Raw genomic sequence first — 13,931 nt, 5'->3', positions numbered from 1 at the left:
TCTTCTTATTCGTGGAGTGACGTTAGAGGGCGCTGGAGACGGACTACTTTTTTACATTTCTCCAAAATTTGACAAACTTTTGGATCCCAAGGTTCGTTTATGTTTTTGTAATTACATTCATACACTAATGTTATTGTTATTATATTCATATATAAATGTTATTGTTATTACATTCGTATATAAATGTTATTGCTATTACATTCATATATAAATGTATTTGTTATTATATTCATATATAAGTGTTATTGTTGTTACATTGATATATAAATGTTATTGTCATTATATTCAGATTTAAATGTTGTTTAGTATATTAAATTTAGCATAATAAATTAGTATATTAATATACTAATGTTATTATTATTACATTCATATACGATATAAACACTAGTAAATATTGATGTTAGATGTTAAAGGTTGTTGGACAGAACCCATCGCATATTCTTTTACCAACGAATAGTGAGATTAACCGTACATTTTAATGCCCTTGACGCTGAAGACAAACACTAACAACCAGGCTGGGCAACAAATAAAACTTCCCATCTAATGTAACTGTAGTTTACGTCTTTGGTGAAAACAGTGTCATTGTTAATCAGTAACTGTCAAGCGACTTTTTTTTCGTTTATTTGCTATCAAGCTCTAATACTAGTTAATAATTCTTTAATCAAAACGCAACGAAACTAAATTAGTGTTAAATTTAAATTTTCTCAGAAGTGAACTCTGTGAAATCAGTATTAATTTATTATATTAATGTTATTAGGTCTGGGTGACAGCAGGAACACAAGTGTTTTTCACCTTTGGTATTGGTTTCGGTTCCGTCGTAACTCTTGGAAGCTACAACAAGTTTAGCCACAACTTCTTCCGGTAACAAAACAAAAAAACAAAATAATTTTTTTTTGATTTGATTATTTAACAATGATTTTGCACAAAAATGTTCAATATAATAATTCTCTGTACTCTGTATTCGTTATTCTTTCAATAGATATTATTGTACACTTTGAACACATTCATTATTGTTTCTATATCTTTATTTCTAGAGACGGAAATATTCTATATTTTGTTAACCCTGCTACCAGCATATTTGCTGGTACTGTGATATTTTCCGTTCTCGGTCACATGGTCTACATGAAAGGCGACGGGACTGAAGTTGCTGACGTTGTGAAGTCCGGTAAGATAATTCAGTCTTCTTGTGCTTCAGTTGTTTATATAAACACTAAAAGCTCTGTTTCTGTACTAAATCAACGTATTCAGAACAAACCTTATTAATATTTTCTTGAATCTTGGTTCTAAAACATTTAAAATGAAACGTTTATTGGTAAGTTACAGTGTATCAACATCTTAATATAAACTTAGTATTATCAGACAGTGACCTGCTGTGTTATTTTTAGAGTACAAACACGGTCTTTGTTCAAATATAATCTAACATGGTGTATTTTCTTCAGGTCCAGAGTTAGCTTTCCTTGTTATCCAGAAGTTGTTCTACAGTTGCCACCTCCCCATTTATGGTCAATTGTGTCCTTTCTCATGCTGTTAATTCTTGGAATTGACAGCCAGGGGAGCATATAATATGTTGATGTGTGTTATTTGATAGCCAGGTGAGCATATAATATTTTGATGTGTGTTATTTGATAGCCAGGTGAGCATATAATGTGTTGGTGTGTGTTAATGTACGTCAACATTGTGAAATATTCAGAGACTAAACAGTGTCTTTCGTTTTTGATTCAAATTTATACGTTTCTGTTATCGTTTGCTTGGTGGGAGTTTTAACGTCTTGTGCGTGGCTCAACGAATGGAATCTCCTTGGAAGTGAAATAAACAATTTGAGCAGTATAAAAACGTGAGTAATGTTAACGTGCGGGTGTTATTTAGTACGTCCGTTACATTTTACCCAATTACACATTTAAACGAAGAACAATAGATTTTCGAAAGAACCGATAGGTATGGGGAATACAATTAGCAGTTTACTGGGTTACCAATTAGTGCCTTTCTGCCATAATGGGGCTGAAATGCTAACTTCCAGAGGTAACTTTATTGAATTTACTTGTTTGGTTTTGAATTTCGCGCAAAGCTACACGAGGGCTATCTATGCTATTCGTCCGTAACTTAGCAGTGTAAGACTAGAAGAAAGGCAGCTAGTCACCACCACCAACTCTTGGGCTATTTACCAATGAATAGTGGAATTGACCGTTGCATAACGTCCTCAAGGTTGAAAAGGAAAACATGTTTGATGTGACGGGATTCGAACCCGTAACCCTCGGAGTACCAGTCCATAACCACCTGGCCACGCCAAGCCTCAGTTTAATTAATCCAGATGTTAGTACCTTATTTTTATTATTCTTATTTTTCAGTTTTTTCTTTACTATGGAAAGCAGTCGGCTACCCACAGCTGTCTACAGACAGTGAAGGGTGATATAAATGTGGGAAATCGCTCTCTAATTTTAATTTCTACTGCTGTTTTTTTATTTTACTTTATTTCATTTCTTTATGTGAGATGGGTGAATGAACTGATAGACGATGTATCTCCACCGCAATGTGGGTCCTACTTCTTCAGTCGCCTCTAAAACCTAGGGTAAATTTTATACCTCACGTTATAGCTTGTACCCCGAGATTCTTTCAATTAGTGCAGTGTTTTTATTTTATTTTTTGTTTTGGCTTGTTTTTGGTTATAACTAAATAATATATATATTTTTTGTTGTTATTCAAAATGCATTTCTCCATAATTGGCGTGTAGATAAGGGAGCTCAATTGTAGCACCGCACGTGATAAACCAATTTTGGGTGTGGCTGACATTATCAGGTCACTTATTTAGTTTTTAGGTTTACTGTATATCTATATAAATTCTAAGTATCTAAGTTCTGTATACCTTTGTTTATTAAGTACATGTTTTCTTCTTCATTTCTTTTAAAAGTCTGTGGAGATCCAGAAAGATCGGATAATAAAAGGAAACTATTTTATTCAGTCATCAACAAGTAGATCTCTTAATTGAAAGCGAGCAAAATCACATGAAAGCAACTAGTAATACATTATATTCACACCCACTTTTAACAGCGATTCAACACAAATACATTCTTAACCACGAAATGTACAGTGTCGCTGAAATAAGCTCCGGCATGGCCAAGCGTGTTAAGCGTGCGACTCATAATCTGAGGGTCGCGGATTCGCATTCCCGTCGCGCTAAACATACTTGCCCTTTCAACCGTTGGGGCGTTATAATGTAATGGTCAATCCCACTATTCGTTAGTAAAAGAGTAGCCCAAGAGTCGGCGGTGGGTGGTGATGACTAGCCGCCTTCCCTCTAGTCTTACACTGCTAAATTACAGACGGCTAGCACAGATAGCTCTCGAGTAGCTTTGTGCGAAATTCAAAAACAAACAAACAAGTCGCTGAAATTATTTATAAACTTGAAATTTAGTCATAAAACGTAACGAGAAGTCCTATAAATTTCAACTTTTATAAGGTGGCCAGAACTCCTAGAAATGTCGATTATTATACAGTGGCCAAAAGACCACTTATAAAAACTTTCTTCCATCTTTAAACAGTGGACTTTTGGGCGACGTCATAAAGGCTTTCTTCTCATTGTTGTGATTTTGGTCTTACAGACCATGGAGGGTTAGGTTCATTTAGATCACTTTCTCCACATAGGCTTTGGTTAACATAACATCACCAAATAAGTCCGAGATTAATGATTTTACAGTCACAGCTCCAATAATGAATAAAATTAAAAAACAATAAAAATTAAAAATAATTACCAAATATATGGTCAAGTTCTAAGAAAATAAGTAACTGCTTTCACTGAAAACATACAAGTACCTAAGTCAGGTTTTCTCGAAAGTTGTGCAATTTTCACTAGCACTGATTTTGTTGTTTAAAATAACACAAATGAGATGAAATATTGCTTACAATAAAAGACAAACTGTAACCACATATAAAAGACATAGATCATAAGAGATACATTTGTACAATGTTTACAAGTTACAACTTAAAGCATTATAGTGAATATACATTTAATATAAGAACCAACAGTTTTAGATAAGAAATGTGCAATTGGATAATATTCTATGAATAACAATAATATTTTGACACCGCACTGATAAAGAAATTATACATTTTCACCCAATTAATGACACGTTTTTGATATTAAATTGTAAATAAAAGATTATTTGTTTTTTTTTGCGCAAAGCAACAAGTCTGTCTGTGAAAATAAATCGAGTTTAAACAAAATAATGGCCACAAGTCAGATACAAAACTCAAACACAATTAAAAAGAGGCCAATAAAAGGACGAAAACACAATTTACATCATGTAGAAGGAATATTATGCTATCAAACTAGAAATCTGCCGAATTATTCTGAAGTGCTTGCATCTTTATCAATGGAGTTTGGAATGCTTCCCAAGTGAGAGTCCCAGCACCAACGGTAGATTGGAGGTCCTGGAGAGAAGCAATCCTGTTTACTTACGATTCTGTCACCTTCCACATAGTACATCAGGTAGAAATTACACATTTCATCATTGCCAGTTGGCCTGTACAGAAGTAAACAAAACAAAGTGTTCCGTGACGATAAAAAACCAACTTGGAAGTAAAAATGTATTCTCAAGATGACTGGTATGGGTAATAAAACTTTAATTAGCACAAAGTACAGAACAACGTATCGATCTTCTGAGATCATTTTCAGATTCTCTTGCAAACTCTCTTTGTTAGCCTGAAGATGACTTAAGAAGACCGAAACGTTGTTCTGTTCTATGTGTTAATTAAAATTGTAATACTCACAATACATAAGTTCATCAGAATGTAACCAGTTATTGAACTTACTTATTGTTTATTATTATATTTTTGTTGTTGTTGGTGGTGGTGGTATATAAAAACATCCATTTAACTTGAGAAGTATTCGTCATTTTAAGTTAGAGACACAGAGGCACTTATAATAAGCATTTAAATTGTTACTGAAAATGATTAATTGCAACACGGAAGAAGACATTTTAAAAACAAAAAAAATATTCATTTGCTTGGAATGTGAAGAATCCAAAAATTACTTGCAAATTAACACATGATACTTTTTATCATTTATTTTTCAGAAGATCATTAATCTGCTTTGGCATCGAGTCCACGAGTTGACTGCAATCTTTACCAATTTTTGGATCGCAGTACCACACCTCAATTATGGCTTCAATTAGCTTATCATTCATAGTACAGTATTTTCCCCGAAGTCTTTCTTTACAAATCGCCCAAAGATTTTCAATAGGATTTAAGTCTGGAGAGTTTCCAGGTCAGTCCATCACCTTTATTTGCATTGTAATCATAAAATTCTTCACACGTTTCGATGTGTGGCACGGAGAAAGATCTTGCTGAAAAATGCCAGATCCATCTGGAAATCTCTTTCAATTCTGGAACCACTCTTCTCTAAAAAACTTCGATGTACTGTGGTCCTCGCATCATACCTTCTACGATATGTAAGCCCCGACGCCATAGTAGCTGAAAAAGCCCCAAAACATATTCTTCAAGGGATGTTTTACGAACTGATTGATGTGAGATTTTCGAAGTTTCTCACCAGCAGATCTGCGAACATGCAGACTTCTTTGACCCTGTACGAAGAAATAAGGCTTGTCACTAAATAACACCTTCCTCTATTGTTCTTGCGTCCAGTTGTTGTATTTCAGACCCCATTGATACTGTTTTTCTTTCTTGAGTTGGTAAGAAGTCGTTTTTGACTGGTCTCCATGCCCTTCTAACGCAATTTCGAATGACGTAATATTCCTCAAAATTTCGTCATATATCCCAAAAATAGATCGACCGTACTGCAAAACACAGCTAATAACGCCGTCTGCGTGAAAAAATGACTATTAAAGGAAATAAGCGGGTCCAGCGAGCCTACACCGGCCGCCATGTTAAAAATATTGTAAAATGACCATTTGTCTCAATTAATTTGCACAAGGGTGTAGTTCATAACTATACAAAATATTTTCCAAGTAAAACATATACTAAAAAACAAAATAAATGTCATATTTTTGTAATCACAAGGAAATCAATCATTTGTATTATATTTTGTTTGTTTGTTGAATGTGAAATAAAATGTTAAAATGTAAATATTTGCTTCAGAAATTTCTTACCCAACTTCAGTGTCAACATCTCTGAAATTTTTCATCGTACAACGAGCAGCCTGTTAATAAAATATTCAAATTGACTGTTAAGTATAACATGTATAAAAATCAAGAATACCATGATTTATATTAATGTATATTTATTTGCTCCAGTATTATAAGCTAATAACTAATAATTTTAAACATTTTAATTCAAGCTTTCTTTACCAGGGGCGTAGATTTTTTACACCCGATTGGGGGGGGGATGATTTTTGCAACCACTTATGTGGACTGTTCAATTTATAAATTGGTAATCACTGATTATGTGAACCTGAAAACTGTAAACATGCAGTCACAGAATAATCTTGTTGACACGTAGGTTTCCATGTAGGTTTGTATAAGTGAGGTGTTGTGAACAGTTTTCAAAATGTTGACAGAATAAAGACATATGTGTCACAAATTAACTGCCACATGAATTTATTCCTGCACACTACACAGTATAAAAGATGGCCATTATACTTGACAAGGTTACTAATAACTTTCATTGCATGAATTACGTTTTCAAATATTAATGAAGTTAGTAATTACCCTTGATAAGTTTATATCTACTGAAAAACTGTTCATGTTGTTTGATAAAAATAATTAAAATGTCTTTGCAAACTCTTGAAAATTACACATCATTACAATTAAGCATATAATTATTCATACTTTTCATTGAAGTAAGATTCATTTAGTCCTCTAGTCTACATGTTCCCAAACATAAACCTCCTTTGTGATGATCTGTTTATTAATCCTTTCATAAGCTCTTCTATATTTATCTTGTCGACCTCATCTTTGTGAATGTGACAAACTGCCACATAGTTGAAAAGGCATTGAGACATAGTTGACCTTAACCACGTCTTCAACCGTCTTCATGCAGAAAAGCTGCGTTCACATTCGCAGCTGGATACTGGACATACAAGTAAAATTTTCATGAGAAGAAACACTTCACTAAACATCTGCTGGCTTGTTTCATGCATTTTACAATAAGCATCCTTTGCATTGCACCTTTCAGAAATACTGCTTTTGTTGTTTGTTCCTTTGAACGTGGGCAATTCAAACTCGTTGTACACAGATTTCTGGATAGAAGTTTATAACCGAGTTGTCAATCTTGCCAGATGTGATCATGTTCTCTAGTGCCAGATATTGCCTCAAGTCATTGTTGTGTGCATTGAATCTAGTGGTCAGATGTTCTATGACTGTGTCCACAAATTCAAAATATTGGCTTCTGTAGTAATATCTAGTTGTTGCAGAATGGTGTGCTGAGCTATCACCTGTGATCCTTCTGGGGGGTCTGCGAATGCGTGGTAGTTCAATAGGCACCAGATCTAGGGAAGTTACCTTTTTCTCAGCTTCATCAAATATCTTATTGTAATATTCCTGTGTTGGCAATACCCGCAGTTGCTCAACTGTCATTGCAGATGCTTCAATCATGCCAGATACTGTCGCTGATTTTGCTTGGAATGCACGGTTTAGTTCCTCTAATGCAGCTAACGGATGCTGAGCCATCAACAATCCTAAAACTGTCTTTCCTTTATCAAATCTGTCCAGCAGACCTCGTGCTTTCACTGCTACATCTGATTTTTCATTTGCTAATTCAGATAAATAATCAACAATGTCACTGTAGTGATCATGAGCACATGTAATTGAAGATAGGTGGCACAACTAGCGTGTTGGACACAGTAGGGGGATGTATTTAACTGGATCATTGTGGCTATCTGACGATACAATACTTTCAAATATTTTCTTGTACTTGCCTGACCTCTGAAGCAAGTTCATGTACCTACTGGATAGAATCTAACACATTCACAAGCTTCAACTGCATGTTGCATTATTAAATTAACCTTGTGTGCTCTGCAGTGAAAAAACAAAGCTGACGGTTGCTTCTCTTTTATTTTTGCCTGGCATCCACTGTACGCATCACTCATGTTAGCGGCTCCATCATAAATTTGTGCTCTTAATCCTGACAGTGGTAAATTGAGTCTAGTCAGTACATCAAGTACAGTCGAGGATAGTTTCACCAGTTGTATTGGACACACTGTACAAACCAAGAAATGTCTCATGGACGTCAAGGTTCTCATCTACGTATCGTACACATATTGCTTCCTGTTCGGCACCTGTAACATCTTGAGTGCCATCAACCATTAATGCAAAGACTTTACTTTGCTGCACTTCGTGTGCAATGTTCCCGAGTATTTGATGGCTGAACATCTCCATCATTTCATTCTGAGCCTGGGGTGATGTGAATGTGGTTTTCTTTGACAAGTAGGCCATCGACTAAGGATCTTCCTCTTCCAGGAGCTTCATTAACTGCAGGAAGTTCCCCTCCGTATCACGTAATGCTAAACCTTGACGCAGTAAGAAACGTAAACTTCTGAACATTTTGGCTAAACTTCTTTTGTATTCTTCCTGCTGCTTCTTTTTTCCATCATGTAGCTGGACAGTCACTGGAGTTACATCAAGTGAACCTTCTGGATATATAGCGAATCTGTGCTGAGAGGAGGGCTGATGTTCGTTGAATTTCTGTTTTGCCTTTTTCCAGTTGCACAAACTGGTGGATATGAAGGTATACTCCACTGGCCTCTCCAATTTCTCTGTAAAAAGGCCTCTATTTTCTGCCTTGGCACAATGAAAGCATATAACTTTTTGAGTCTGACTGTCGAAGTGCAGCCATGGGAACTCATCAAACCACTTGCCCTGGAAGTTGATATTTTGAGATTTTGCTTTCTGTCGAGGTATTAGTTGTGAGTCTGGATGATATGGCTTCCTACACTGTATCTGTGGAGTGTCAGATTTTTTATTACTGCACAAACTTGTTTCACAACTATCTGGTGGTTCGTAATGTGCAATAGTTGCACAAGTATTTTCAGAGTCGTACTGTGATGAACATGGTATTTCCTCTGTATGGCAAATTTCTATTCTTTTGCTTGAGGTTGTTGGATTATCTGCATCTACATTGTCACTTGTAGTACTAGTAACTGGCTTGCAGAACTGTTTAATATGGGAAAGTTTCAGACGCTTGCTTGTCATAATTGGAATCTGTTTCCCAGATGACTCAACAGGCTAAAATAGTCTTTATTGAAAAACTCTAACGTACAACTAACAAAGATAGAACAGAATGGAAGTAGGACTGAACTGTACAATGTATTTAAGTCGAACGCGCGAACCTCACAGTGACTACCGAGCTGACTGATTGCTGGGCATCGCTGGGACAATAATGTGTGCTCGTTACAACACAAGTAATTGCAAGTTTCTCGAAAAATACTTAAACAATCACAAATATATTATATTCCTGTTAAAACTCATCAAAAGGCAAACACGTTGTGATATAATATATATTAGCACGTCTATTAAATGAAAACACCTAAAAAAAAACTAGCAATACAATTCGAGTAGAGGCTTCAGGCCGTTGAAATCGCTCCTTTTGTGTTCTAATTATACAAGAAAATACAACATTTTTACTTTCTTTTTTTTTTTTACCATAAAGCTCCAGCACTTTATTAGAGGGCAGTGATAATCTGAAATTTCATGGATTAATGAGAGCCACAAACACAGGTCTAATGAGTCCTGTTGTAAAATCGAGGCTCAGACGAAAGGGAGCGGAGGGAGTGATGTGGGGCGCATCTGGATCCGAGTGGCCCGTTAACTGTACACTAAACGTACACTATAGTCAGCGTCTTCGGCAACTAAGGAGAGGAAGGTGTTCGACAATAAAACCGGCTAGACATGTATAAGAACAAATGGCGTAGGAAAACCGCACAATATACACATAAGATTGATGCAGCTGCAAGCTACAAATGGTTTGCCAGATCTAGATCATGGGAGTTTACGCTTGGAAGTAATATTTTCGAATTTAATGCTCTATTCAATATGTTGTGATGAAACTTTTACTTAATCTCACACTACGTACAAGACATAGGTAGATTTTGAGATAGTGCTTGCAAGCTTTACATGTATATTTAGGCCTACTGACTGATATTTACGAACTATCGCTTATATCGAAAAGCTTAGAAGTATGCCTATATTAAAGATGTAAATTTCGGCTACTTAAAAAGCCTACATCTAGGCCTAATTATGTAATTCGATTATATGATATTTTATCCCTGTACACTGTATATGATATTTACTCTTCTTCACCATGAACTGTCACTAAATCAAATACATAAACCAAATTAAAAGTTACAAATAATCATCTAACTATCGTAAGTATACTTAAATTTTGAACAATTTTAATGTATTTCTGTATATATTTGTTAGCAATGTGAACAGTTTCACTACTTTGATCACAAGACTATATGGTATTACAACTAAATATACTTTACAGTGTTTCACACTGATCCACAAGTTTATTTAACAAAACACTCAGATTTGAACAATAATAAAACTAAGACTGGCAAAGTGATAAGAAAGTGTGCTCTTAGTGATGTTTAATATACTTATACATAATTACATTCTGTACAAACAGAAAGTTAATTAAAAATTTAGATAACATGCATAATGTGGCATAAATTAATATTCTAAAGAAATAAGTTCTATTTTGAAAAGTTTGCATAATTTGGATTTATTCACCAATAAAATGTAATGTTTTTTCAAGATGTATAAATTATTCTGATAAACTTTGTATGACTGTAATGGTATTTATCTGGCAGTAAAATAAATAGGGATAAAAACCTTTGCAGTCAGATTCTGGTTAAAGTTTGTTATTCTAAATGATGAACAAAATAACCTATGTCCATTTTGGAAATGCCAAAATTAGAAACAGGTAAAACTTACACAATTCAGTAAGGAAGGTGGCTATTCTTCTATAAATCTAGAAATGGTTAACAGTAAGTCAGTTGTTTCTACAATTTTATTCAACAATGTAGAAAAGAACAACTTACCCCTAATTTTGTAAAGGTAAAACTTTCAAAAAATTAAATAAATACACAAACATTATTCAAAATTTAATACAGAAAAAACAATTTAAAGCCATGTTGAACACAAAATACAAAGAACTACATGACTTACAAAAACAAAAAAGGAACCCAGACCATCAGCTGGCATGCTGCATTAAACCAGAGATTTACGGACTTATACAACAAAACATAAACCAAATCAATACTAAGAATGGCAGAGACAAAAAGATCTGCCACAACAAAAAACTAGAAAACTAAGATGCAAACAACAGAAAAGACACCAAAACGACAAACCGTTGACTAACCTCATAATTAATAGATCTGACTGACAATTAAACACAGACAAGATACATCTACTTTACAAAGGACTCAACTTTGCAATAGCACCTAGGAACATTCCAACCATAGAAATCAAAACGTGTTTAGAAAATCTATGCAGGAGACTTGTGATACTTTCTACAGAGAACAAAAACAAGGAAACAACCAAAAACAACCAACAAAAAGAAGATAACTTAGATAATTTTATTGACATCCAACAGTCAAACTTCCCAGGTAAAATTAAAAATTTATATTTTCCAGAAACACCTAAAACAACATCTTAAACGATTTTTCAAAGAATTTTCTCACAAAACCATCAACATAATTTCACAAAACAGAAAACTAAAAAACAATCTTACAAAAAGAGGCATTAATTCCATTAAAAACCTAAAACAAGACAAAAACATAAAAATTCTAAAAGCAGATAAAGGTAATGCTATAGTCATAATGAACACGAATGAATACATCCAAAAAATGAAAAACATCCTATCAGACACGAACAAATTTAAACCAATACACACAAATCCAACAAAGACACGAGATGCAACTTAACAAATTACTACTAAAAATGGAAAAAGCCAACACAATTTCACAAACACTTTATTCCATTACGACCAATAATGTCCACATATGAATTATTTAATTACAATCTTGGTAAATACATAGCATAGGCATTCTCCAAATATTAAACATCAGCCTAATCTAAATCAACTTAATCATAAAGTCTTAATGGCCAGTTTCGATGTTATATCCCTCTTTACAGAAGTTCCAACCACTGAAGCCTGCAAGATAGCCTTAGAACTCTATATCCGTGACCATAACCCAACTATAGACATTACCAGCAACCAATTAGCAACCCTCATAGAATTCACCACGATAAAGACAAACTTCATGTTCAACAACCAAAACTATATACAAACAAATGGCCTAAGCATGGGCAACCCAGTATCACCAGTTCTAGCCAATATTTTTGTGACACAAGTTGAAGCACAAGCAATTAACACAGCATTACATCTGCCACTAAACTGGTACAGATATGTTGATGACACGGTTGTGGAATTCAAATCTACAGAACACCTACTTAATTTTTTCAATCACATTAACTCTATACATCCCAATATTAACTTCACATGTGAACAGGAAGAAAGCAATCAAATATTATTTCTTAACCTCAAAATTACAAGAACCGATAAACAATTCAAAACAGAAATCCACTCAACAATCACCCATACTGGACTATACATCCTTGGCACCCAGCACATGAAACAAAATAAAAACTCAACATACTAAGAAACCAAATAAACACAGCCATAAAACTATGCTCACCAAATAAAATTAACGATGAATTTTACAAAATGAAAAAATACTTCATCAACATCAGTAAGTTTCCTCCACAAACCTTAGAAAACATTATACGCACACACCTAGACAGAAAGCAAAATCAACCAACAAAAGTAAATATATCTCACGAATTAAAAAATCACAAAACCATATTCTGCTGCATACCATATATTCCTGACATCAGCAGACAAATAACCAACATTTGGCAGAAACTAGTAACAAAATATGACATTCCAGTTAAGACCAAAAGTATTCAAAAACCAGGAACAAAACTGAAGTCTATTCTATGTAAAAACTACTCTGACAAACACCACACCAACATTATTTATAAAATACAATGTGATAACTGCCACGACTTCTATATTGGAGAAACAAGTAGAAAAATGGAAACCAGATTCAAAGAACATAAAAATCATCTACACACGTTTTCGAACACTGCAAGTCAAATAAACACAAAACAACCATAGAAAACACTCAAATACTAAATAAAGAAACAAACATAAATAAATGCAAAATTAAAGAAGCCTTACTTATACAACAACTTAAACACAAAATAAACCAATATAAAGAAACGCCTTAATACCTATGTTAATATAATAAAATAAATAAATTATATTGGACCAAAGTATGACCCTACCAAGTTTCAAGATAATCTACCAAGATATGTAGGTATGGCAGTCGATTGAAAAGGGTTTGGAAGAAGATGAAACAACAGAAAAACTGTATCTCTCTTATGATGATGAGGAACCCACATCAAGTAAAAATGTATCTCAAGATGGCTGGTATGGGTATTAAAACTGTTTTTCTTAACCTGAAGGCCTGAGATACCTAAGAAGGTGAAACATTGTTTTCTAATTTATTTTAATAAGAGTTTTAATATCCATACCAGCCATCTTAAAATACAGTACACCTCTCTGTGGAGACATAATTATGAGAAATAACTGTCTCGAATGCTATACTACAGAAAATTGGAAACTGGATTCACTGAAAGTAATAAAAAATCCTCCCAAGTTTACAAAGTGCATCTTTTAAAAACAATTTTACTTTAAACATAGAACCAAAAATCAATGACCATGAAGTTATAAAAATCATCTTAATTTTAAAATGCAGCCTTACTCTAAAACAGTACCATCTGTGGTACTAGGATATCTCTATTAAGCCTTTTAGTGATCTCTAATCATTTGGGTAAAAAAACCTTTAAAAGTAGACTTATTCTTGAAACACCACTGAAAACCTTTCTTGTTAATAGATTGGAACACCAAAAGAT

General features: G+C 34.1%; 1 protein-coding gene across 1 annotated transcript; it reads right to left on the bottom strand.

The window, feature by feature from the left end:
- Positions 1-4,119: 4,119 nt before the first annotated feature.
- Positions 4,120-10,920, bottom strand: LOC143242629 (peptidylglycine alpha-hydroxylating monooxygenase-like). Its single transcript, XM_076486106.1, has 3 exons — positions 10,884-10,920; positions 6,102-6,151; positions 4,120-4,517 (listed from the first exon to the last, which is right to left on the bottom strand). The coding sequence occupies exons 2-3, from the start codon at positions 6,134-6,136 to the stop codon at positions 4,340-4,342; spliced, it is 213 nt and encodes a 70-aa protein (XP_076342221.1). The 5' UTR covers positions 6,137-6,151; positions 10,884-10,920; the 3' UTR covers positions 4,120-4,339.
- Between the last annotated feature and the right edge of the window lie 3,011 nt (positions 10,921-13,931).

Source organism: Tachypleus tridentatus, unplaced genomic scaffold (assembly GCF_004210375.1).
Source record: "Tachypleus tridentatus isolate NWPU-2018 unplaced genomic scaffold, ASM421037v1 Hic_cluster_2, whole genome shotgun sequence".
NCBI lineage: Eukaryota > Metazoa > Arthropoda > Merostomata > Xiphosura > Limulidae > Tachypleus > Tachypleus tridentatus.
The sequence above is the reverse complement of the archived record's forward strand: the minus strand, read 5'-3'. Positions and strand labels throughout refer to the sequence as shown.

Bases quoted from the DNA above. Each gene is read 5' to 3' on its own strand.
- LOC143242629 (XM_076486106.1), bottom strand. From the start codon at position 6,136: ATGAAAAATTTCAGAGATGTTGACACTGAAGTTGG. The intron at 4,518-6,101 runs GTAAGAAATTTC...ACTTCTGTACAG, and splicing joins GATGTTGACACTGAAGTTGG to GCCAACTGGCAATGATGAAA.